Here is a 27,354-nt window from a genome sequence, read left to right on the forward strand (position 1 = left end):
AAAAAAAACCTCCAAAAAATAAATTAATTAAATTTTAAGAAAAGAAAAGAAAAACATGTAAATAAGTACCAGTAAGCACATAATAAATATTGACAGAACTGCCCTTTCAGGAACTTTCTTAGAACATGTGATGGTTTGCATATGCTCATCCCAGCAAGTGGCACTATAAGAAGGTATGGTGTTGTTAGAGGAAGTGTATCTCTGTGGGGCTGGGCTTGGAGATCTTCCTCCTAGGTGCCTGAGATGCCCAGTCTGTTCCTGGCTTCCTTCAGATGAAGAAGTAGACCTCTCAGTTCCTCCTGCATCATGCCTGTTTGGATGCTGCCATGCTTCTGCCTTGAATGCAATGGACTAAACCTCTGAACCTATCAGCCAGTTCCAATTAAATGTTGTCATTTATAAGACTTGCCTTGGTCATGGCATCAGTAAAACCCTAACTAAGACAGAAGTTGGTACCAGAAGTGGGATATTGCTATGATAAGCCTGACCATGCTTTTGTTGGGAAGAATGTAGATTTTGGGACTCTGGATTTGGAAAGTCATGGAATGTTTTAAGTGGGACTTAATGGGCTTCCATAATGTATATGGAAGACTTTGTTCCTATGAGTGATTTCAACTGTACAGACCTGGCACCAAAGGTTTCACTTGAGAAGAATTTCAGTGTGCGTCCTAGAAACAGTTTTTTATAGTATTTTGGTTAAGAATGTGGCTACTTTTGCCCTTGTATGAAAAGTCTCCTTGAGGCTAAGCTAAAGAGACCCAGATTAATTCCACTGACAAAGGAAGTCTCAGAAATACCCATCATAGACTTTGTTCTCTGGTTAAATCTCATGAAGAGCATTTTAAACAAGCATAGCAAGCTGGGAGAGAAAATGTAAAATACATGGTTCGAGCATTAAGTGGGTACCAGGAAGTGAAAGGGAGCTGAATCCTGTGTTCAAGGATTTTAAGTTGAATTAAGGAAGTAGTGACCTTGGGGCAAGATCCCACCCACCTAAATTTAAGTCTAGGCATGGTAGTATAAGCCTTTAATCGCAGAAAGCAAAGACAAGCAGATCTCTGAGTTCAAGGCCAGCCTAGAGCAAGCTGTAGGTGAAGAAAAACTTAAATCAAGGCTTGGTGGACCACACCTTTAATCCCAGTGTTTAGGAAGCAGGCAGGCAGTTTTCTGAATTCAAGGCTAATCTACTGAGCAAGTTCCGGGACAGCCAAGCTTAGGCATGGAGGGAGTTGGAAAACAGAAAGCTGGTAATAGAATAAGGGAGGCCATGTTCCAGCCCCAGCAAGCAGCAGAACATGGCAGCTTTGGCCCTGTGGCTCTAGCTTTAGAGTGAAAAATAGAAGGGACTACTGAGACAATTGATACTGGTTATCTGGAGCTAAGACTTTAGTGGTTATTAAGAAGAGACCAGCATCACTGAGGTAGAATCTTCTAGGAAGTGTTTTCTGAGAGCACAAAGAAGCTGTGTTCCAGAGACAATCATTGTACCTTATGCTGCAGCTGTACTTGGTAATGTGTAAGAATGACCCAGGTGGTACTGGTTTTGAAGGCATGAAGGTATCATGAAGAACAGCTGAGTCTTGGCACTGTGAGAGACCATGAAAGGCCACTGGTAAAAGTATACCCTCAGTTGTAGTTGAGAGCCTAGGCCTAAAGGGATCATGTGAAGGAGTTGAGGCATGGCACCATGAAGAGAGCTTCTGAAAGGCTATTGTTGAAGCCTAGTTGCAGAGGAAGAGCCCAACATATTGGAGATGCCAGTACCATGGGATGACTACCAAGAACAGCAGTGGCAGTAGAGTGGATCAATCTGAATTTAAAGTGCTACAGAGAGCAGAGCTGGAGAAGTGACACCAGCCCTTTGGAGGAGCAAAGAAAATCATGTGTGATACCAGACATTAAAACAACCAGCTGTGAAACTGAAGTTGACTTGGGGACCCCAAGATGATAAAGATGCCAGAACCACAGGATGCCTGCCAAGGAAAGCTGCTAATAGGGAGTGGAACCAGCCCAGGAGAAAGAATCTTGTTGCAGTCAACAAAGATGAAAAAGATCTAAAGACTGCTTTGCCATCAGACTTGGAGATACAAAGTTTTGTGTTTGCCAAGATAGTTTCCTGTCTTGATTTGGGGATTACAGTTAAGTAATTGAATGAATCTCAGAAGAGACTTTGAACTTTGGTCTTTTAGCACTGTTGAGACTGCTATAGACAATGTGGACTTTTGAAGTTGGACTAAATGTATTTTACATTATGCTATGTTTGGGTATGGCCCCCATAGACTCATGTTTGAACAAGCCTATGGGGGCTAGGGAGTAGAATGTGATGGTTTGCATATGCTCATCCCAGGGAGTGGCACTATTAGAACGTGTGGCCTTGTTAGAGCAAGTGTGTCACTGTGGGGGTGGGCTTGAGAATCTTCCTCCTAGCTCCTTGAGGATGCCCAGTCTGTTCCTGGCTTCCTTCAGATGAAGATGTAGGACTCTCAGCTCCTCCTGCACCATGCCTGTCTGGATGCTGCTATGTTTCTGCCTTGATGACAATGGACCAAACATCTGAACCTGTTAGCTATCCCCATTAAATGTTGTAAGACTTGCCTTGGTCATGGTGTCTGTTAAAAGCAATAAAACCCTAACTAAGACAAAACAGGACAATTTAAAGAAAATTGCCTAGCACAAAATATAGATTATATCTTTGAAAGCGTGAAAGCAAGGCAGAAGTCCGAATCCAGGTTCAGGGCACACTGTGACAGCACTCAGCATATCCTTTCATCAGATTGGGTTCTATAGCTATGTGTGACATTCAACAAGAATAAATATGTCTTATAGATTCAATGTAAATGTTTAACACGAGGAGGCACAAAATCACACCCAAGAATGACCCAGGGGACAAGATGTGCTTGAGGTGAAAGGCTCTCTGCCTTCCTTCCTGGAGCCTCTCCCACAGTACCCCTAGACACACCTCACCATGTGTCATTCTGTTGACCATGTTCCCACAGGTCATTACTAGTGGTAATGTAAGATACCACATAATTGCACCAAAAAATATTGAAACAAAATATTATCTGCATAGAAGAGGGGAGAGTGGAAGGAAGAAGAGAGGAAAGAAGAAGACAGAAACTAGAGTCTCATTAATAACAGAAAAACAAAAAATATTACTAGTAATTTTAAAAATTATACAATATTAATTGCCATGATTAAATAAATACCTAGTAATGAAGCTTCAAACTACATGAGGCAAAATTTAACTAAATTAAAGATACATGTTGACTGTTTCACAATCATTGATGGGGGTTTCAACTCAGCTTCCTCAAAAATGAATAGAGCAATCAGAACATTAAAAAGCTGTATAGACAGAATATAATAATAATAGTATAATTATAATGACCAAACAGACATTTATAAAAACATTTCCAATGCACATAAAGGGTAGTTTTTCAAGTGTCCTAGGTGCATTTATCAAAGTTCATTATGTGCTGGATCACAAACAAATCTCTACATTTAAGGTTAGGGACCAGTAAGATGAGTCAGCAGGAAATGTGACCAAGGCATATGTGGCTAAGCCTGAGGACCTGATTTTGAACCTTCGGAGCCACATAGAAAAAGATAAGAACTCCTACAATTTTGTCTTCTGACCCACACACAAATGCTGTGGCAGGGGTGCATTCTCTCTCTCTCTCTCTCTCTCTCTCTCTCTCTCTCTCTCTCTGTATGTCTCTCTCTCTCTCTGTATGTCTCTCTCTCTCTCTCTCTCTCACACACACACACACACACACACACACACACACTAAATTCATACATATATAGATAGTTTCTAAAACAAAAGAGAAGGGGTGCCACATCAACCCTAGTAGAATCTGTGTGACAAGTTCCACAGACTGAGGCATATGACTTCAAAAGAAGGAGGTCTCCTGGAAACGGTTGTGAAACTCTCTGCTGGAGCAAACATATTGAGCCATAGTTCTCATGGCAATATTTTTCTCTTTCATTCCTTTTCTTAGTTACATGGTAGCCTGGACCATGATCTTAAGCAAGAAAAATGGGTAAGAAACCATCCCTTGAGATGTGGTCACTAACATGACCTTATCTCTGGGGAAACCATTTACAAAATCATTATTATAGATATAAACTTTCCAAACAATAAAATTTCGTATGGCTACATGTGTATCATCAGAGGTGGGTTTTGGTATAGGGCAAAGAAAGTCTTAATTAGAAAGAATTAAAATAGTTTAAATTTATGCGTTGAATATTTATTTTAAAAAATCAGGCATTAGATGTTAAATAATGATTAACCATACGGGGCTGGAAAGTTAGCTCAGTGGTTAAGAGCACTGACCATAAATATTTATTAACCTGTTCTTGGGTATGTGCCACTAGCCTTGATGACTGCCTTATTGAATACATCCTTTTAGAATTGTTATATTTTGATGATTTATATTAATAATGGTGATACCTCTTCTGTTTGTGATTCACTGAACATGTATTTTCAGAGTTGTAATGCTTGGATGATTTTTGTATTTTACTGTGCCAAATGTTTTTGTTGGTATTAATGATTGTTTCACTGGATACAGTTTCTAACAGTTGTTATGTTTGGCTTAATGTATAAAATCCCCTGCTTGAGAGCTGCAAAATACACTCAGATTCAAGCTGCCTCCGTGTTTGTTTCTGTTTGTCACCACCTAATCCTTACCCACCTGGACTTCAAGGACCCTCATCCCAGGGACCACTTTACCCGACTGGGGTGGTCCGTGGCAGAGGAGGTTAAATTAATTTCATGTAAAAGTCTCTGGTCCTTTCTTAATTGTTGAAAATGGGTTGTTAATGGTATACTTGAACTCAGACATACTTTATACATCTTTGTAGTGGCTATTCCTGGTTGTCAACTTGATCATATCTGGAATGAACTACAATCCAGAATTGGAAGGCTCACCTGTGATCCTAATCTGGAGGCTGGGAGATACAAGTTTCTGACCTGGATCTTGGCTTGGAGATATTGAGGCATAGTGGCTATGAATCCCAGATTAAGACAGGGAGATCTCTGAGTTCAAGGTCATCTGGGACAATGCAAGCCCCAGATCCAGGCATGGTGGCACACACCTTTAATCTGGGCCACACCTCTGCTGGAGGCCTACATAAGGACATTGGAAGAAGGAAGATTTACTCTCTTCTTCGAAAGCTTGCCTTGTGGGACTGAGCAACTGCTAGATCTTTGGACTTCCCTTCACAGCTGCTGTTGACCATTGTTGGGGAGTTGGACTACAGATTGTAAATCATCAACAAATTCCCTTACTATATAATACAGAGACTACCCATAAGTTCTGTGACTCTAGAGAACCCTGACTAATACAATCTTAAAGTAGAAGGACATAGCTTGTATTTTTTTATTTGAAGAAAAGTCAGGTTGCTTTTACATTGATCAGTCTGCTCAGGAACTATGGTTCTGGTGAGACAGAGCTAAGGCAGAGAGATCAGGCACTTTAGCTGGTTGGCTCTGCTCTCCTGCACTTGTAAAGGATATTTCAGACTCTGCTTCCCCCTCCTCCCACTGCTAACTTCCAAGACTTTTACTTCAAATGCTTTAAGAATGACTCCATAATCTATGACACCAATGCACAAACTGGCCTGCACCCATCCTCCTTTCCCTTATAGTGGAGGAGGAGTGCCCCCACCTAGCAAAACTCAGTGCCTCCACCTTACTCTAGATCCAGATGTTTCCCTTTTCACATCCCTTGCCCCCACCTCTCTCAAAATAAGTCAACTACAAAGATGAAGCAAGCTAGAAATCTAGAAAAGCATTTCTTTTCAGGCAGTTAAAATCTTGAAATGCATGACAATGATTAACAAAATAATCTTGGTATTGGTAGAAATTTTTATAGAAAACGTATTTATCAAGAATAATCATCTTAAAAGTAAATGGCAGAAAGTTAAATTGGTCCTATTAGCTTGCAACAAAGGTGTATGCCTATAATTCATGGAATTGGGAGAGGCTGAGGCAGGAGGATTATTATAGTCCAAAATTAATCTCAAAGACAGTTTCATTTCCTAAAATTCTCAGAACGTCAGTCTTACCTGGCACCAAAAGATTGATGAAGATCAGCAAGGTCAAAGCCGGAATCCTCCCCAAAGCGAGCATCTGGAGTGGAGTCTAGTTAAGCACAAATTGTAAACCCGGGGTGGACTCAGTGATTCCAGCTTAGTCAACTTTGTTTACTCTCAGTTCACCGATTTCAGAGTGACTTTTCTTCCTCATTTTCCTATCTTTATCTTCATCTCCAGTCTGCCTCAGCTGGATGACTAAACCCGCACAGGAAAAAAATGGCAGCAGTGTTTGCTGAAAGATAAAGAAAGAAGCCAAAGCACAACTCATTTGTTCTCTCGGTGTTAAAATATTAAGGTACAATTTATGACAATTCTCTTTTAAAGCAGTAGTTTTTAAAGTGTAAATCATAGACTGTAAAATGTGCAAACCTTATGTGTACAGCTGATGAGTCTGTACACCTACATGAACTTGGAAAAGCATTTCCAAGATTTCCAAACCAAGGTGCTGACATTTTGCAACTCAAAGCTCCCAATATGCTTCTCCTTGGTATTGCTTCTCAAGAAGCAAACACGGCTCTAACATCTATCAACATTTTGCTCATTTTGTTGGTTAATGAGTGTCACATAAATGAAATGCTTTGCTGAGTTCATCCCTGTATGATAGTTTGGACTTACCAAAGAATATATGGCAAATTATTCATCAGTTTCTCTGTTAATTTGAATTGTTCTATTTGGTGACTACATATATAAATCTTCTATGATAAGTACTGATTTTCACATACATTTTGGTGTCTATATGCACTTGTTTTCTTCAGTACATAGCTACAAAAAGATAACTACTTCCTGTCAAGGATTAACTTGCCTGCCTACCATCTCCTTTTAATTTTAAAACATTGTTCCAATACTGGAGAATGTGACCTTTTTAAAAATGAAGTCATTTCCTCTGCAGTTAGTTAAAATAGAACTATACAGTGTTGGAATAGGTTGGGCTCAGAGTAACCGGCAGCCATATAATAATAAGAATGAGCATTTTCAGGCATGTAGAAATGTGTTCATGGGAAAGCAAAAGCAAAGACAGGGGTGTGCTTCTTCTGCAAGTTAAGAAACAAAAGGGATATCCAGAGCTAGAAAATGGTCAAGGAGCAGCTTCTTCTTTCCTGGATTTCTTGCAATGACAAACCACAGCAGAGAGCTCAAATGCAGAACTTCACTTACAGCTGGAAGAAAGAGAAACCTGCTGTGCAGGGCCACACAGCCTTGCACCCAACCACAGGGAAACAGCAATCTGGGGCTATGGAGGACAGCTGATGTGGGCAAAGCAAGGCCTCTGGGAATGTGTAGTTTAAATTACCCTGCATGCTACGTGAGGCATGGCTCTCAGTGCATGGTTATCTGTAGAATGTAATGTTTTCCCCTTTTCATTAAAAATAGACTGAAAACATCCAATGGAAAAAAGATAGCCTTTTCAACAAATGGTGCTGGTTCAACTGGAGGGCAGCATGCAGAAGAATGCGAATTGATCCATCCTTGTCTCCTTGTACTAAGCTCAAATCCAAATGGATCAAGGACCTCCACATAAAGCCAGACACTCTGAAGCTAATAGAAAAGAAACTGGGGAAGACCCTTGAGGACATCGGTACAGGGAGAAAGTTTCTGAACAGAACACCAATAGCGTATGCTCTAAGAGCAAGAATTGACAAATGGGACCTCATAAAATTACAAAGTTTCTGTAAGGCAAAGGACAGCATCAAGAGGACAAATCGGCAACCAACAAATTGGGAAAAGATCTTCACCAATCCTACATCAGATAGAGGGCTAATATCCAATATATATAAAGAACTCAAGAAGTTAGACTCCAGAAAACCAAACAACCCTATTAGAAAAATGGGGTACAGAGTTAAACAAAGAATTCTCACCTGAAGAACTTCGGATGGCAGAGAAGCATCTTAAAAAATGCTCAACTTCATTAGTCATTAGGGAAATGCAAATCAAAACAACCCTAAGATTTCATCTTACACCAGTCAGAATGGCTAAGATTAAAAATTCAGGAGACAGCAGGTGTTGGAGAGGGTGTGGAGAAAGAGGAACACTCCTCCACTGCTGGTGGGGTTGCAAATTGGTACAACCACTCTGGAAATCAGTCTGGCGGTTCCTCCGAAAACTGGGCACCTCACTTCCAGAAGATCCTGCTATACCACTCCTGGGCATATACCCAGAAGACTCCCCACCATGTAATAAGGATACATGTTCTACTATGTTCATAGCAGCCCTATTTATAATTGCCAGATGCTGGAAAGAACCCAGGTATCCCTCAACAGAAGAGTGGATGCAAAAAATGTGGTATATCTACACAATGGAGTACTATTCAGCCATTAGAAACAATGAATTCATGAAATTCTTAGGCAAATGGATGGAGCTAGAGAATATCATACTAAGTGAGGTAACCCAGACTCAAAAGGTGAATCATGGTATGCACTCACTAATAAGTGGATATTAACCTAGAAAACTGGAATACCCAAAACATAATCCACACATCAAATGAGGTACAAGAAGAAAGGAGGAGTGGCCCCTGGTTCTGGAAAGACGCAATGAAACAGTATTCAGCAAAACCAGAACGGGGAAGTGGGAAGGGGTGGGTGGGAGGACAGGGGAAGAGAAGGGGGCTTACGGGACTTTTGGGGAGTGGGGGGGCTAGAAAAGGGAAATCATTTGAAATGTAAATAAATTATATCGAATAAAAAAAATAGACTCTTTGCTGGGTGGTGGTGGCACATGCCTTTGATTCCAGCACTCAGGAGATAGAATGAGATTAATCTCTGAGTTTGACGCCACCCTGGTCTACAGTGGGAGATCATGATAACTGGGACTACACAGAGAAACCCTGTTTTGAAGAATCAAAAATAAATAATACGTAAATAAACAAATAAACAGACGATAGAGAGACTAGACGATAGATAGAAAGGTAGATAGACAAACAGATAGATAGATAGATAGATAGATAGATAGATAGATAGATAGATAGATAGATAGATATTCTTTTCCTGTCCTGGTAAAATTATCCAGGGGTTTCTCTCCCACCTTGGAATATTCAGTTCCCACATAAAAGACACTAAAACCTTTATATTTATAATAGCTTTAAAGCCCCCTGTGCTATTTTGTCTACTTCCCTGTTAATAACTCCACGATATAACTTGCCACATTCTGCCTGAGCCACTCTTATCCACTTGGCCAGCCCTCGAGGCCATGTTCTCCTGATTCACTTACTGCCTGATGACTTCTCTCTTCACCTCCCCTCTTTCCCCTCATCATCCCTGCTCAGAACCCAACCCCAGTGAAGTGAAGCCCCACCCACCTCTATTCTGCCCAGCTATAGGCTATAGGCTTTATTGACCAATCAGGCATAATTTGGAAGGGGCAAGTTTACAGGGCATCACTTCCCCTCCCCCTCCCTCTCAGGATTCTTGTCCCTGGTGTTCAATCTTTGTTGTCTACTGAATTTTCTAAATTAATTTTTAAAGTTTATAGTCCTCATTGTTTTAGCCTGCTGACATTACTGTTAGCTTGTTTATCTGCTACTGATAATTGACAATGATTTTCTTGGACAACTATATATCAAAAAAGTCATTTTCCACTTTTCAGGTGAGTCCCGTGTATCTCACAGGGAGTTTACACATCGACCTATTACTTCATTTCCTGCTATCCTGAACGTAAGCCCCAAGGGGGCAACCCAGGGTTTTCTCAGCTCTGTTCAGACCATGTGTTCAGGCCTAGGTATGTAGATAGAGTTTCAAATCCCCAGCATGTATGGGAAGTTTTCAGAATTCATAGCCACCCCACAACACTGCTATATGTCAGTTCCCAACTTTTTCCTTTCCCTATTTTGGTCTCCCTCCTACTTATCCTAGATTTTGAATTCCTCACCTAGATAGCTGCTTATAAGTGACTTTTAACAAGCCCACTCAGAATGTTGCTTCAGCCCTGCGATGGTTCTTAAGTAGAAGCAACAAAGGCAGTTCCCTAAAAGCCACAAGACAGGTCAAATACAAAAATACAATTACTTACTTTTATTGGCTTACAAAGAATTATGTTTAATCGTGGCCGTTTTCAAACAAAAATGTGTGTCGTTATTTTCCTCCCCACACGCCTCTTGCTCATCCTCCCTTTGACTTTCATCCCCATGATGTAGTCCTCTTTCCACTTTCAAGTCACATGTGGCGCCGAACTCACATTCACAGTATTTCCCGTTTCCTAATCATGGTCTCCTATTTTTGATCCAGGAAGTATTCGTGGACCCCAAAAGACCACCAACAAGCCATTTCTGATGTAATCACATTAGGGTTTCTTTATTACAAATTCGAGTTTGGGCTTACTCACTGCCGCCCCACAGGATGGTTTGGTGAAGCAGCCCCAAACTCCTCATCAGGACAAGGTTTTATAGAAAACAGAAACAAGGAAGGGGGGTCTACTCTGGCAAGCATAATTAAATGACTATTTAACTAAGAGAACAGGTGAACTCTGAAGCAAGACCGTACACAATCATGAATGGTCTTAAAGTACACCTGAAACCTTCAAACTTGTTGGGGGCCGCCCGAACGCTCCTATGATCTCCATTACAAGATGGCGCCTACTTCCTGTTCTTGCTGAGCCGTAAACAGGCCGAGTGCGCATGCCCAAGCGGAGTTTCCCACCACTGAGTCTCCGCCTACCTCGTGGCGTCATATGGGGTAATGAGCCGCAGCCAACCAGGGTACGCCACGTCCAAGGCGGGAGGACTTGCCTATATAAGACTTGGGTTCGCGCTCCCTCGGGGTCTCCACCATGTAAGCTTATGCTCTCCCTCTCAAGAGGCATAAAGCGTTCTACAGAAGGATCCTAAGTGTGCCGCGTCGTTCTTGCTGGCGAGACGGTAGCGCGGGACAACTGGTGCCGAAACCCGGGAAACACGACCAGACCATCGTCAGCACCACCGGAGACCCCTCGAACTCGGGGTGGATTCAGAACTGTAGGTGAAGTCGCCCAGAGAGGTATGTCTTTTTTGGTCTTCGGGCTGAATCTCTCTCCACCTTGGGAAGGCAGTCTTGAGGCCTTGGTCATTGTCCTGAGAGCGCTCCTACTTTCTCTGATAGTTTCCTTTTGCATTCATAAAGGTTGGTGTTAGGTGTGGTAAGGCCGACGTAGATAAGCGGCAGCACCTGAGCCCACGCCTCAGTCTCTCGTAGATAAGGGAGCAGCCTGAGGTCCTTTTACCTTCTGTTTCTCGCACCGGTAAGACGGACGTAGATAAGCCGTGAGTGCGCTCGTCCCAATCGGTTGTGGCTGCCTTAGAGGCTGTGCTGAAACAACGAGATATCAAGATTGCCAACCGAACGCTTTTCGAGAGAGGTAGATCGAGTGGCTCCCTGGTATGTCTGCTCAGGGTCGCTGACCTTGGTCTCATGGAACAAGTTAGGTAACACGACAGCAATATGGAAACTCATTAAAAAACTGCTTGGAGGATAGGGACTGCCAGACTGCCGTTGCCGAGGGCCGAAGTGTTCTCGAAGAAGTCCAGGACAGCATATCAGAAACTGAGCGCAGTGAGAGGTTAGGTGCACTAAGAAGAAACGGGCCCAGAATAAGGAAAATGGACCTCCCGGAAAGTCTGCTGACAAGGGAGAGTATTTTAAGGAACCAAGAATAAGGAAAATGGACCTCCTGGAAAGTCTACGGACAAGGGAGAGTATTTTAAGGAACCTAGATATAAGGAAAATGGACCTCCTGGAAAGTCTACGGACAAGGGAGAGTATTTTAAGGAACCTAGATATAAGGAAAATGGACCTCCTGGAAAGTCTAAGGACAAGGGAGAGTATTTTAAGGAACCTAGATATAAGGAAAATGGACCTCCTGGAAAGTCTATGGACAAGGGAGTGTATAAAAGAAAAGTTATCTTTCTGTGTTTGTCCCAGTGCACTGACTGTTTGTCTATGTGTACGTTTATGTCCTCTCTGTGTTTTTGTGTGAATGACTGTTTGTTTCATGTTAAAAAGAAAAATTGGTAAGGATTTCATCTGCTGGCAACCTCTTGAGCCAGCCGCAGTTTGTGTGAGGACTGATTTAAAGCTGTGCCACAGCAGCACAGCTCACTCGCCCAAGAGGCAAACATAGCTGGGGAAAAAGCCAATTTTAAAAGCCCAGAAGCCTCAATTTTTGGGAAAAACTTTGGTTTGGCTTGTGAAATTCATGTAATCACTTTATACTTCTTTCTAATTGGTTTTAATGATATAAGGTTTCACATATCTTGATTAAAGTGTTATAAATTAATTATTATTTAAAAGGTATAGTGTTACTAAGAAAAAGGTTAGTTTAAAACTGGGGATTCAGTGTTAGAGCCATCCTAACTAGCTACATGTGGCCCAACGCAACTCATGCTTTGTTCTTGTTTATAATTGGATTTAAAGGTATATTTTGCATGTCTTGACTATAGAGTATTGGCTTAAGTCACTGGACATGATTTAAAAGGTATAATGTTATTAACAAAAGTTAAGTTAAAGCTGATAGTTTAGGGTAGTCGCCATTTTTAAACACGTGGCATGACGCAATTCAGGAAATACAGGCCTTTAAGACGCTCCTAAATTGGCATGGTGTTTTGTGTGAATCTTGGCCTGGAGATTGGATTAAGATGTAAAATAATGTCTCTTTAATAAGTTACACTGGCAGACAAACCTTGTGCTGTAAAAATGTGTTTGTCATTGATTTTAAAGAAAATAGATTGTTTAAAATTGGGATTTGCTTCCAAAATTGCAATGGTGCTCTAATATTGCAAGAAAACATTGAGTTATTGGCTGCAGTTTTCAGTTTGCAGGCTTATAATTCTTAACATTTTGTAATAATAAGATAATTTTGAGGGTGATACAGCTATGGGTTTTAGAGGCCCATTGCCACTTTTCCACAAGATTATAGGCTACAATGGTAGGAGCAAAATTTAACCCCCCAAGATTAAAAAGGAGATCTCAGTGGAAATGTATTTGATATCAAGCAGGTTCCTTTGACCATGGAATTACTGGTTTCTTTTGTTTAATCCTCAAAACGTCCTTGTAGGTTTGGGTCTGGTCTTAAATAAAAGGCTCAGATTAGAAGATTTACATTTGAGGAATCTCATACAATGTCCTTGCCAAGGACTCAAGGTGGATCCTAGGGCAGATAAAAAAAAATTTACATTTGAGTTAATGCAAAACTTAGAGCTGCCTCAGGGGAAGCTAGTGAGGAAGTTTTGAGAAATTGTTTCTGCCTTACAGGCCCCACCTAGGGAGTGTTTGGCTTAAAAAAAAAAAAAAAAGTTTTTGACTTGTCCTGGTGTGGGTTAAAATGCAGTTCAAATCTATGAAAGGTCAAGGAGGCTATAAAGGCATTAACATTTGGCCTGTCTACTCCCTACAAAATTATTGTAAATTTAAAGGGTTGGTTTTTTGCTTTACATTCTGATAATTATAAAAGCATTTGCTTCTAACTTTAAAGAGACAACAAAACAATTTCATTAGAAAGTTTTTGCCTCAAGGAATAGCTAACAGCCTTACGTCCTGTGAGAAAAAATGTTTGTCTCTCTTTCAATACAAGAGTTAGGATCTTACATTTTTCAGTGTATAATCATAGAATGTTTGTTACAGGCCTTTGCTCTAACTATGGACTTTAAAAATTTTTTAGGTAAATGGTTTTCAAAGGTTGTTAGGATATATTAATTGACTTTATCTTATATTTACCTTATTTTAAGCTTGCCACAGGAGGTCTTAAACCTCTGTTTTCAAGAAAACGTTTGTTCCTTGCTTTAAGCAGCAATCAAATTAATTATTATTAATGGTTGATCTATTACATGGCAAGCCTTTTTAGGCAAAATTAATTGTTATCCAAAAGAATTTGTACTCTCAGATCACATGTTAGTTCCTTTAAGTTTCTCCCTGCTTCAGCACAAGTACTATAGCAGCTATTTTTGAGATGTTAATAATCAAGCTTTTAATAATAGTAAATATATATATATATAGCTCATGGTTTGGGCGGAGTCGGAACCCTCACCTTGCCATGACCATTGCTAAGTCACCCTCGGCGCCCTCTCCTTATGAGGCACGCCTCGGAACCTTCTCTTTCCTACCAGAGAGGGTGAGGAGAAAGCTCTGGATGTCCTTTCCCGTCTTTGAAAGCCTGGAGAACACTGATCAGGCGTATGCCCCAGTGGAATATAGTAAGATTAAAGAACTGGCTGAGGCTGTTAGAAAATATGGGGTCTCGGCCAATTTCACATTGGCCCAGTTAGACCGGCTGGCAGGGGACGCCATGACACCCACTGATTGGCAGACGGTGGCCAATGCCATGCTTCTCAGCATGGGGCAGTACAGGATTCCAGTCCTCTCCACGTAGGGCCCCCATACAGGCGTGAATCCTAGGGGGATTTCTCCCCTACAGGTCTGGCAGATGGATGTCACCCACCTGCCCTCATTTGGGAGACTCCAAATAAGTTCATGTGTCTGTAGACACATGTTCTGGCATTCTCCATGCCACACCTCTGACCAGCGAAAAAACCACCCTGGTCATTCAACATTGCCTTGAGGCATGGAGCGCCTGGGGGAAACCTAAATGTTTGAAAACTGATAATGGACCTGCTTACATCTCAAAAATTTAAACAATTCTGCTTACAAATGCAGGTTATCCATATCACAGGTCTGCCTTATAACCCTCAGGGACAAGGCATTATCGAGCGAGCCCACCATACGCTCAAATCCTACTTAATAAAACAAAAAGGGGGAATAGCGGAGGATTTACCCCCTATACCAAGGGTTGCTATAGCGGTAGCACTCTTTACTATGAATTTTTTAAATTTGGACGAGCATGACCAGACTGCAGCAGACCGACACTGTTCAGAACCTGACAGGCCAAAAGAAATGGTCAAATGGAAAGATGTGTTGTCTGGTCAATGGAAAGGCCCGGATCCTATTTTAATAAGATCCAGGGGAGCTGTTTGTGTTTTCCCACAGGGGGAAGATAACCCATTCTGGCTGCTGGAGCAACTGACATGGAGAATTCTGACTCCTGAAGATGACACCTGGACGGATCCCACAGAAACTACTCCTGGCCCTTGAAATTGGTCTGAAGGCTTCGATGAAACTCTCGAATCCTTGCAGGCAGCAGTGTTGGCTGTCAATTCGACTCGAGTGGACCTGTCGCTGACAGAGGGACTCTCTTCCTGGACCACTTCATCCTTTTCTTACTTCAAGGAATGGGTGGGGGTGGGAATGTTTGGCATGGCTGTCTGCTGCGGGCTGGTGTTACTGTTATGGTTGGTCTGTAGGCTCAGAACCCAAAGTAAATGAGACAAAGTGGTCATTGCGCAGGCACTTGCGGCTCTGGAGAATGGAACCTCCACAGAAGTATGGCTGTCAATCCTGAGGCAATAGAAAGCCGGCCCAAACAGCTCTTGCACGCCTGGAGTTAAGCTCATTGCACATGGCAGAGTGTTGGACTGGCGCCTGGGGAAGGTTGTTGAACGAGGTATCGCATGGAGGCTAAATCACCTCCAGGAGGCATATCGCCCAGCATAGGGGTTACCTGCCCAAGTTTCCCCTCTCCCAAAAAACGGCAGAGGACAGGTCGAGGATACCCCGGACGTAGCAAGGAGTCTAGGGGATATCCCGTACATGGTCTGATTTCTCATCGTACATGGTCTGATTTCTCACAGGGAGGGACGATCTCTGTCTCCACCTTCTAACCAGGTTATCTGTTAGCCCTCATAGTAAATCAAAAAGGGTGAGATGTTGGGGGCCGCCCGAACGCTCCTATGATCTCCATTACAAGATGGCGCCTACTTCCTGTTCTTGCTGAGCCGTAAACAGGCCGAGTGCGCATGCCCAAGCGGAGTTTCCCACCACTGAGTCTCCGCCTACCTCGTGGCGTCATATGGGGTAATGAGCCGCAGCCAACCAGGGTACGCCACGTCCAAGGCGGGAGGACTTGCCTATATAAGACTTGGGTTCGCGCTCCCTCGGGGTCTCCACCATGTAAGCTTATGCTCTCCCTCTCAAGAGGCATAAAGCGTTCTACAGAAGGATCCTAAGTGTGCCGCGTCGTTCTTGCTGGCGAGACGGTAGCGCGGGACACAAACTAATCTTTAACTGTTGCTAGGAAGTAACTATGGAGTAACTCTGGCTAAGGACAAGCTGTGGTGTCCTTCCTCATACTTGGGTGCAGCTTGGTTTCAACTATGGGCCAAATTCTCAGGCTTTTTTTTTTCTGTTTAAGATGAAGGCTGGTTTTAAGATGGAGTAGATTTGGCCTCTCACTGTCTCTACAAACTGTCTTAATTTTATACATATACAAATTACAAGTTAGGATCTGCATGTAAGAGAAAACATGGTTCTTGTCTGAGTTACCTCATGTAATATACTGCTGTCCAGATCCATACTTAAGCAAATTTCTTTTGTCTTTGTAGTTGGGTAAAATTGCATTATGTATAAGACTGCATTTTTATTACCTTAATATGTTAATAGAATCTAGACCCTTTTTATTCCTTGCTATTGTGAATAATGCAGCAATAAGCATAGATGTGCAAATATATCTGAGTTAGGATATTGAGTCCTTTGGGCAAATGCCTTGGAGCGGTATAGCTTTGTCACATGGGAGTTTGACGTCCATGTTAATTTCCACAGTAAGCACACCACCTTACACTCACACCAGCAGTGAATAGTTTCCTTTTTCCCACATTTATGTGACTGTTTGTAACTTGTTTATTTAATTACAGCTATGCTGGCTGGGATGAGAGGAAGCTTCAAAGTGGTTTTGGGTTTGCATTTCTCTGATGGCTAAAACATGAAAGACAGTTCTTCTAGCAAAGGGCTGTTGAGCTGGCCTCCAGTGCAATGGTGACTAGCCAGCTAGAAAGGGGGTGGTAGGCAAGTGAGTTAAGATAGATCCCAACCCTTCCCTTCCTGAAGTTCAGCACTCTCCTCTCATTGTCCATACTGAGTCTCAAAGTTGTGAAAATGTCCACTGGGGGTGACTTAGTTGGAAGAGCAGCGCCCCAAACTTATGACTACCATTTTTCACTGATATGACCTAGAATTATATGCCTTGAAATGATTTGGAGCCATTTCTATACTACAGTTTCTGTCAATGATCTGCAGTTTCCCCCAATCCCTGAAGCCCTGCTGACCTCAGAAGCTAAACTCTGCTTATTTATATTGAAGATAGATAAACTCTCTCCTACACAGAAAACGTGTTCATTTTCAAGGTGACCGTCTTTCACCACAAATGCCTTTACCATCTTCTTCTTCTGGAACATGTCAGGTTCTCTGGTCTCTGCCCTCCTTCACAGCCAAGCGGCATCACCATCCCCCACTGCTCTGGACAGCCCGTTAGCCCTGCCTCACCTGCGTCTCTATAGGGCCCCATTCATCATTTAAAGACTCACTCACATGGATTTCCTGTTTGCGCTGATGTTATCACAGGTATTTCCACCACAAAATAAACCATTCCGTGTAATAGCATTAACTGCATGAGCAAAAAAGACCACACATACGTGTGAAGCATGCAACCATCTTGCACTTTGAGATCTCCAGAGCTCTTTGTTCATTTCTCATCTGGTCCACATGCAAATTTGCTCGGAGGCTCACAGGTGCTTCGTCTTTCTGACGTTTGAGAAAAAATATTGTTTAACCTATTAACACCTCCAAATTGTTTTGATAATCAGCCAGAATTTGGTTTGTTCCTGAGGGTTGAGCCTATTCTGTTTCTGTCACTCAGAACAAACACCAGTCCTGGAGACTCTGCTTTGTCTGATCTCACCAAATTTTAATGAATAGCAGCATCACAAAAGAAACAGACACTGTGAACCAAAGTGAACAGAGATAGGATTTACTTTATCCTACCTGAAGATCAATAACAAAGTGTGCAGATCTAAAATAAACAAACATTAAATAAGTAGGAAAAATTGGTAGCTCCACATTTAAGAGCAACATTTCACAGAGGACCTGAGTTTGATTGCCAGCATCCATGTCAGATGCTTCCAACCATCTGCAACTCCAGTGCCAAAGGATCTGAGAGCCTCGTCTAGCTTCTCCAGATACATACACATGGTGCACATGCATACACATGGTGCACATGCATACATGCAGACAAAATACACATTCACATAAAGTAATAAAATAACCTCTTACCTTCAAAGAAACGAGGTCAATGGACACAGTGAAAAGGTGAAAACAGTGGAGCAGCTGAAGGAGAACCAAGTGCGGACGCTGTGGGAGAAGGTGAAGGAACTTTTAACAGAAAAGTCAAATGTGAAAGAGCTTCGCTGTCCTGTTACCGTCTGTGGAGATGTGCATGGCCAATTCCATGACCTTATGGAACTCTTCAGAATTGGTGGGAAATCAGCAGATACAAACTATCTATTCATGGGTGACTATGTAGACAGAAGATATTATTCTGTGGAGGCTGTGAATCTTCTTGTAGCATTAAAGGTGCACTAGTCAAAGTGAATGACAATATAGCAAGGAAATCATGAAAGCTGGAAGATCACACAAGTATATGGGTTTTATATACTTGTGCCTATGAAAGTATGGAAGTGCCAGCATAGGGAAACACTTTACAGATCTCTTTGATTATCTGCCATTTACAGCTTTAGTAGATGGACAGATATTCTGCCTCCATGGTGGCCCTTCTTCATCCATAGATGAACTGGGTCACATAAGAACAACAACAAAAGAAATTCTGGGGGAATCAGTATCCCTGACCTCAACCAATATTACCGAGCAATAGTGTTAAAAACTGCATGGTATTGGTACAGTGACAGGCAGGTGGATCAATGGAACAGGATTGAAGATCCAGAAATGAACCCACACACCTATGGCCACTTGATCCTCGACAAAGAGGCTGAAAACATCCAATGGAAAAAAGATAGCCTTTTCAACAAATGGTGCTGGTTCAACTGGAGGTCAGCATGCAGAAGAATGTGAATTGATCCATCCTTGTCTCCTCGTATTAAGCTCAACTCCAAATGGATCAAAGACCTCCACATAAAGCCAGACACTCTGAAGCTAATAGAAAAGAAACTGGGGAAGACCCTTGAGGACATCGGTACAGGGGGATAGTTCCTGAACAGAAAACCAATAGTGTATGCTCTAAGATCAAGAATTGACAAATGGGACCTCATAAAATTACAAAGTTTCTGTAAAGCAAAGGACACCATCAAAAGGACAAATCGGCAACCAACAAATTGGGAAAAGATCTTCACCAATCCTACATCAGATAGAGGGCTAAAATCCAATATATACAAAGAACTCAAGAAGTTAGACCCCAGAAAACCAAATAACCCTATTAAAAAATGGGGTACAGAGTTAAACAAAGAATTCTCACCTGAAGAACTTTGGATGGCAGAGAAACATCTTAAAAAATGCTCAACTTCACTAGTCATTAGGGAAATGCAAATCAAAACAACCCTGAGATTTCACCTTACACCAGTCAGAATGGCTAAGATTAAAATTTCAGGAGACACCAGGTGTTGCCGAGGATGTGGAGAAAGAGGAACACTCCTCCACTGCTGGTGGGGTTGCAAATTAGTACAACCACTCTGGAAATCAGTCTGGCGGTTCCTCAGAAAACTGGCATGTCACTTCCGAAAGATCCTGCTATACCACTCCTGGGCATATACCCAGAGGATTCCCCAGCATGTAATAAGGATATATGTTCCACTATGTTCATAGCAGCCCTATTAATAATAGCCAGAAGCTGGAAAGAACCCAGGTATCCCTCAACAGAAGAATGGATGCAAAAAATGTGGTATATATACACAATGGAGTACTATTCAGCCATTAGAAACAATGAATTCATGAAATTCTTAGGCAAATGGATGGAGCTGGAGAACATCATACTAAGTGAGGTAACCCAGTCTCAAAAGATCAATCATGGTATGCACTCACTAATAAGTGGATATTAGCTCTGAAAACTGGAATATGCAAAACATAATCCACACTTCAAATGAGGTACAAGAAGAATGGAGGAGTGGCCCCTAGTTCTGGAAAGACTCAGTGTAGCAGTATAAGACAAAATCAGAACAGGGAAGGGATGGGTGGGAAAACAGAGGGAGGAGAGGGGGCTTGTGTGACTTTCGGGGAGTGGGGAACCAGGAAAGGGGAAATCATTTGAAATGTAAATAAAAAATATATCGAATAAAATTTAAAAAAATAAATAAATAAAATAAAATACAAAAAATAAAAAAATAAAAAAGAACCCAGGATAGCTCACAAGAAGTTCCACATGAGGGCCCAATGTGTGATCTCTTATGGTCAGATCCAGATGACCATGGTGGCTGGGGCATCACTCCATGTGGTACTGGCTACACATTTAGACAAAATATTTCTGAAACATTTTACCACCCCTACAGTCTCACACTGGTGTCTCATGCTCACCAGCTTGTAATGGAAATATATAATTGATGCCATGATCGGAAATGTAGTTACCATGTTTAGTACACACAATTACTGCTACCATTGTGGGAACCAGGCTACTATCATGGAATTAGATGACACTTTAAAAATATTCTTTTCTTCAGTTTGACCCTACACCATCTCATCATGGAGAGCCTCATGTGACCCAGCCGCACCCCAAATTACTTCCTATAAATTCTTCCCCAGGACGTGTCTGTATGTGGAAGTATACTTGGCATATATATATATATATATATATATATATACACACACACACACATATATCTTTGTACCGACAAAATGACAGTTTTTTAATATGGTTTACTATCTTATTTTTGTGTTTTAAAGAAATTTCCAATAAAGTTATGTTTTTCTTTTTAAAAATTTATAGGAGCTAGAGAGATGGGTCAGCAGTTAGCAGCATGCACTATTCATGCAGAAGACCTGAGTTCAGTTTCCAGCACCAATCAGGCAGCTTACAACATCCCATAACTCCAGCATCAGGTGATCTCTTTTGGCCTCTACATGCAATTGCATTCAGGTACACCCATGAGACACAAATGCATAGATATAATTAAATTTTTTAAATAAATCTTAAGAAAATATGGAGGAGGTATCCACACTCATTAAAATAGGTGTTTTATGTAGATGTCTCTTTTGTTTATAATGGTTCTTTTGTTTTTGTCAAATATCTTACATATTATGATAGGCCCGAAATTTTCTACTAAAATGGAGTCCATGAGAGAGAAGCATAGAAAGCAATTATATTTTAGTTTTAAGTTCACAGCAAAATGAAGTGGAAAACACAAAGCATTTTTATCACCTATGCCCTCTACACAAGCATAGACTGCCCCATCATCCACATTTCCAATGATTCCTTCAGACAGATGGGATCTGTGAAGCTGGGAGAAGCAGATCATATAAGACAGTCCAAGCCTCAGTCCTGTCTAGACAGCCTGACAATCCATAATAAAACCTTAGCCTCAGCTTAATGACAAAACAATTTTTAAAATGACAGAATATTAAAACACAAGGTAGCAAAATTCTCAACCAACAGTCATGAGTTACAACATCGATCATGAGACCTTAAGTTGTCTCAAGAGGCTAGATATGTGGTAATTAAAAATTACACCTATATTTTGATATCTGTGACTCTGGGCAGCCAGAATAAACTTCCTTGAAGCTACAGATCCATTGTTTCCATTGATTCATAAACTAAGGCTCCATGGCACTATCCCACTCATGTGTGCTAACAATAATATCTGAATATTCCAAAGGCTTCTGCTTCACTATTATGTCTTTTATATTCTGGTTTTAACACTTCCCCTTTTGTAGCTTTTTCTAGAGGAGTATGATAAGAAACATCTGAAACATACATCCATGTGGTACATCATGTTTCCAGTACATGATATTCAGTGACTATGCCACTCACTTCATAAATATTAGTAAAACTTCTTTAAACCTCAAAACATGCAACTCAGGATGCTTCGACACACACCGTCTTTGGGACAACCCATGCTAATCTCTTTTGGAGTGTTTGATCTGCTTTCCTAAATAAATTTCTGTATAACTATGTGTGTCTCTTCATTGAATTCTTGCTTTCACGGAGAAAATAACCAGGAGACCCCATAACACCACTAGTGTGGTACATTTGTTATAGGGGACAAACCTACCCTGATAGTTGATTATAATTCAAAGTCTTTAATTCATACTACTGTCCACTCAGGGCTGCATATGGTAAAGAGATTTTTCACCTCAAATTCAGAAATGGCTTTAGTTTCTTAAGTTTGAAACATAGAAATAATGAAAGTGATACTTTTATTTTAAAATGTTTTTATGTGTATATGGGTGTATTTTGTCTGCATGTATGATTTTGCACCACACATGTGTATTATGCTTGTAAAGACCAGAATAGGTGTTAGATCTCCTGGCACTGGAGTTACAGACATTTGTGGGCTGTTATGTGGGTGCTGTGCACAGATCTCAGTTCCTCTGAAAAAACAACTTGTACACTTAAGCACTGAGCTATCTCACTGGGTCCAGTGAAGCATTTTTTAACAATTTTTTAATGCAAGATATATACCTATATGTGTATTCACAGGAAAGCTTTCAACAAATGCAAGTAGTATATGTGACAAATAAAAATTAAGGCACTTGGGTTTTTATATATTGCTTGAAATTTATGTAAAAAAGCATGTCTAATTTTCACAAAAAATAAAATGTCATTCAAGAATAAGAAAATTACAGAGTCTGACCCACCAAACAAAGAACATACACAGACTAGACCTAGGCCTCCCCACACATATATAGCAGATGTGCAGCTTGGTCTTCACGTGGGTGCTGAACAACTGGAACAGGGACTAACCCAAACACTATTACCTGTATGTGGAATATTCTCCTAGCTGAGCTGCCTTGTCTGGCCTCAGTGGAAGAGGAAATATCTAGCCTTGCAAAGACTTGAAGTGCCAGTGTGTGAGGTTACCCAGGGAACACCCCACACACACTCAGAGGAGAAGGGAGGGGAGGGGGAAGGATTGTGGGAGGGGGTCCCTGGGGGTCAGTGAGCAAGATATAAAGTGAATAAGTAAAAAATAAAATAAAATTTAATTTAAAAAAATAAGAAACTTAAATGCCTAAAGGATCACTGGTAAACATTTCTACAGTAAAAATGAGTGCTCATTATAACTATCTAGCAGAGTGTCCTGTTCACAAGGTAGTACAAGACAGTTTAAGGGAGTGCAGTGGCTTAAATCTAAAATGTCCTCAACAAGCTCATGTTTTAGATGCTTTCTCTCCAGCTGGTGGGACTTTTTTGGAGTCTAAGGGCTTTTAGGAACAAAGGCCTACTGAGAAGAACCTGCCCAGTAGGGGCAGGTCTCTGCAGGGTATAAGTAGACCCATGTTCTGCACCCCACTCCTTCCTGCTCGGCCATGATGTGAAGATTCTCCAGGGCACAATCCCACCACAATGGGTCTGAGGCCACCATGGGTCAGGAAGTGGAGGAAGGGAAAAGGCCAGCATGCTACTCCCTTGTGCATGTCTTCTATTCAGCCACTGCTGTGATGTCACCTGCAATCAGTCAGTAGGAATCTTTCTTCTCAATTAATCAGGGAAAGCCCTTACAGAGACCTCAATCTCCTGGGGATACTAAATCCAGCCAAGATGAAAATGAAAGTATCTTGAAAATGAATAAGAAAAAAGAAAGAAGAAATAAAACCAACGAGAAACTTGAAACCTCCAGAGAAGAACCCAGAAAACATTTCAGTTTTGTAAGCTAAAGTAATATGGATGATACGTAGAGAAATCCTATTACTCAATTAATGCTAAAAGTACCTATGCATTTATATCAAAGACAATGAAGTCATCAGTGGGAGCACTCATTCCTAAAGCTCCTCAGTCCCTCTGCTCTGTTCGGCTGGAGTTGACTCCCCCTGTATTTATTCTGCAGCACACAAGCAACTTCATAATTCTACGACTTTCATTATGTGAGCATCATAATTCATAATGCCCTCTTGTTACCATATCAGAATTAAAACCTGAAATTCATAAGACTTCCAAAAGCAATCTTTAGATTCCCACACATACACACAACACACACACACACACACACATAAACATATATTAAGTACTACATTTATAAATCTACGAGTTTACTATATCAGTACACTAGAGATAAGTCCAACAGTAATTAAAAATAATACAAGAGGTAAAAAGTCATCCTAAAATAATATATGATTGCAACGATTTAAAGGAAAAACAATAAAAGAACTATTTTGTTTTTAGAAACAGAGTCATGAAAGTTAATTCTCAATGATAACAGGAGGCTGGAGACAATAGAAAAGAAATTCATTATTAGCATTAAATGGAAATAACTGTGTGTACCTCTGAGTATTTAGAAATAAATGCAAAGTCATATGTAGATAAGATTGCCATTTTTCTAAAGGAATAAATTTCATTCCTATCAAAAGAGCTAAGTCAGCTGATGGCATTCACTGCATTATATAGCACACTCCAATTTGTTAATGAATCCATTTAGGAGACTAATAGAAGAGAAAGTGAGAGGAGGATTGATCTGAGGCCAATCTCAGAGTGACATCAGGAGAAGAGAAGCACGAGAGGGTCTGAAATAATTGGAAAGAAGAGCAAATGGCAAATCTAAGTCAGTTTGGATTTTGGAAGAGATAATACAGTGAGTGAAGAAGTTTTAATAACTGGATCCAGGAATGCCAGTTTACTGACCTGTTATCAGACTCTTGCTCCAAACAAACGACCATCCAAGCAGATCTGCCTGGCTACGTGTGCTCTTTGCAACCACATCTTGTGACTTTGCTCAATATGTCATTTCCTCCTGTGGTCTAGAGCTACACAGTTGGCTTCCATATACTGTTCACATACACTGCAATGCTGTCCAGCCCTCAGAAAGGTGTGACCCCAAGGGGTGTCATAAACAAGGACAGAAAATTGCTTCCAGTTTAAGTTCTTAAAAAGAAAGAAAACTAATGAAGAGTAACTAAGGATAGTGAACCTGAATTAAAGGACTTAGACTCTGAAGTAAGACATCTGGCTTCAACCTCTACCACAGCTGTTCCCTAAACTGTGACTTGACCAATGTTGTTGATTTTTAACATATTAGCTATATAGAGAAGGAATTGAAAAAAGTCTTTGCTAATTTTCCATAACAAGGTATTTCTCATAAGGTATGTCTTGTGCTGGAATTTTCATTTGTATGTCTAGATCCATTTCCCAGCCTTTTTTATCCTTGTCTATGACTCTGAAGGAGATTCATTAGGAACACTGGCAAAAAAACTGACAGCAACTGTAGGTAGGTCAACAGGTAGGAAGAAAGTCAGGTCACAATAATTGCTCCTGTTGAGATGTGATATCGAATGCACTACTGTGATCAATTCAGCTGGACACTGGAAAAGAAATGTCGAGGTCAGAGAAAAGAAACTCCCCAGGGTTCCTGGTCAGTCAATCCCACTGAAATATCAAACTCTTGTTTTAAAGACCCTTCCCCCCTTCAAAGAAAAGCAAAACAGTGGAGAGAAATTGAAGAAAATACCTGTAGACAATCTGTGGCCTCCACATGAGCACTTCACACACATACATACATCTCATACATATACACATATTAACATACTTCTTTCTTTTTTGAGAATGACTATATTATAAATAAGCCAAGACAACAGCAACACACCAACAACCAACAACCCACCTTCACTCTAAGGTTCCTAGCATTTTTATGTCTTCTGAGAAGTCCCCAAATTCCAAACATCATGCAATCACAGAAACTACATGTTGCTGGCAAAATCACACTCCAGCTAGAGCAAAAGTCAAATCATAGCTCTTAAGGACAATCTGAAGCAGCCTCATATTCCACATTTGGAATTGAAATGAAAACATATTCTTATAATATATCTGGGTATTTTTTAAAAACCAAAATGTCCAAAATTATCACTACAGTAATGTATATCCTGTGCTACTATATGTTGGAAGTATGTGATCTGATTTTTAACTGTGATTTTATGGGATATTGCAGATAAGAGATTGCGTGAGGAGTTTACTACCAACAGTATGAGCTTCAGCTCCCATTTCACAACACCCCAACTTGTCCCACACAGAGAGTAGTGGGCATGCCTTCCCCACCACCCAACATCATAGGACAAGGCTCCTTGACCACAGCCCTGCAGAAATCCTGGAAAAATGACACAGAACATATTAATGAAAATTATACTGAAGAACCCCCATGGATACTACTACTGCATTTATCCATTCATAAAATTTTCAGACACTTCTTGATGCTTGTTTACCACAAAACGTTGCTGGAAAACTAGATGAATTTTATGTTGCTAAACCAGTTGCATATAATGATTTAGATGAAAGAGCTATCAAAGCTTTTTAAGAGTTCATTGACGATAGTGCATTGACAGTGCTTCAGCATTTTCAAGACAGTGATCTCTCTCGTGTTCTGAACAAAAGTGCATTTTTATGTGGTCATGAAAGCTTATAACTGGAAAGAGAAACAAAGACCAAAGTAGTAGACTCTCGTAGAGGACCAGATGAGGCAAAAATTAAGTCACTCTTGTGAAGAACAGGCTGCACACTTAACGTGACTACAGGACAGAGGAAGCATGGGGGAGCACCTTCAGACTCTGGTTATTCATGTCAGCAGCCTTCTGTTTATCTTTCTTCAGTTTGAGACTGACTTCCTTTTTATGCTCTGCTTAATTACCATGACCGCTTTTGAACTCCTATTCTTAATGGCACTTTCCTGGAATAAAGGAAGGGAACAGATGGATAACACCACGTGCACCTAGAGGAAGGGAAACTCGGCCATCTTTTTAACAGGTCTCTTGAGAGCCTGGCTTATAGGATGAATGAATTTATTTTGTATATATATATATATATATGTGTGTGTGTGTGTGTGTGTGTGTGTGTATTTGTATGTGTGTATATTTATATATTTTTATTTATTTCTACAAGATTGCAATTCTCACTCATAATCCTATATAAGACCAGTGGGGACTATGGAAACTAGCCAATAAGGAGGACTATTCCAGCTTAATTCCGGGCAGCTTTCTCTGTATGTTACATACAAAATGTGTTGTGTCTTCAGAGGTAGGATCTTATGAACTTTATTTCTTTCTTTACTGATTGTGAAGTCACTTTCCTGCTCCTGGAGATTTCTGACTCCAGAACGATCCTATGTCCTTCTTCTCTTCTTTTTCCCAGTTCTGTTAAAGAAGCAAATCTGGAAAAGAGGAGTATTATGGAGGAACTCTGTGATACACCCTGTACTCTACCACTTCTATTGCATTTCAGTGTTCTTGATTGTGAAGCAGATGAAAACATTATTGTAAGATCTGGCCTCATCAG

General features: G+C 40.8%; 1 protein-coding gene and 1 pseudogene across 4 annotated transcripts in view; one reads left to right on the plus strand and one right to left on the minus strand.

Annotated features, from left to right (window-relative positions):
• Positions 1–27,354, minus strand: part of LOC127665494 (cell surface glycoprotein CD200 receptor 2-like) — an 86,609-nt gene that overhangs the window by 27,156 nt on the left and 32,099 nt on the right. For 2 of the 4 annotated variants that reach the window (XM_052157823.1, XM_052157821.1), the window contains exon 2: positions 6,067–6,328. In XM_052157823.1, coding sequence (XP_052013783.1) covers positions 6,067–6,130 — 64 coding nt within the window. In that variant the 5' untranslated portion in view covers positions 6,131–6,328. Of the gene's footprint in view, positions 1–6,066; positions 6,329–18,212; positions 18,295–27,354 lie in introns of those variants that run through there. The other 2 variants (XM_052157822.1, XM_052157824.1) reach the window with 2 other exon arrangements.
• On the plus strand, positions 18,228–20,672 carry LOC127665497 (serine/threonine-protein phosphatase 2A catalytic subunit beta isoform-like; annotated as a pseudogene).

The sequence above is a fragment of the Apodemus sylvaticus genome, chromosome 15 (assembly GCF_947179515.1).
Source record: "Apodemus sylvaticus chromosome 15, mApoSyl1.1, whole genome shotgun sequence".
Taxonomy (NCBI): Eukaryota; Metazoa; Chordata; class Mammalia; order Rodentia; family Muridae; genus Apodemus; species Apodemus sylvaticus.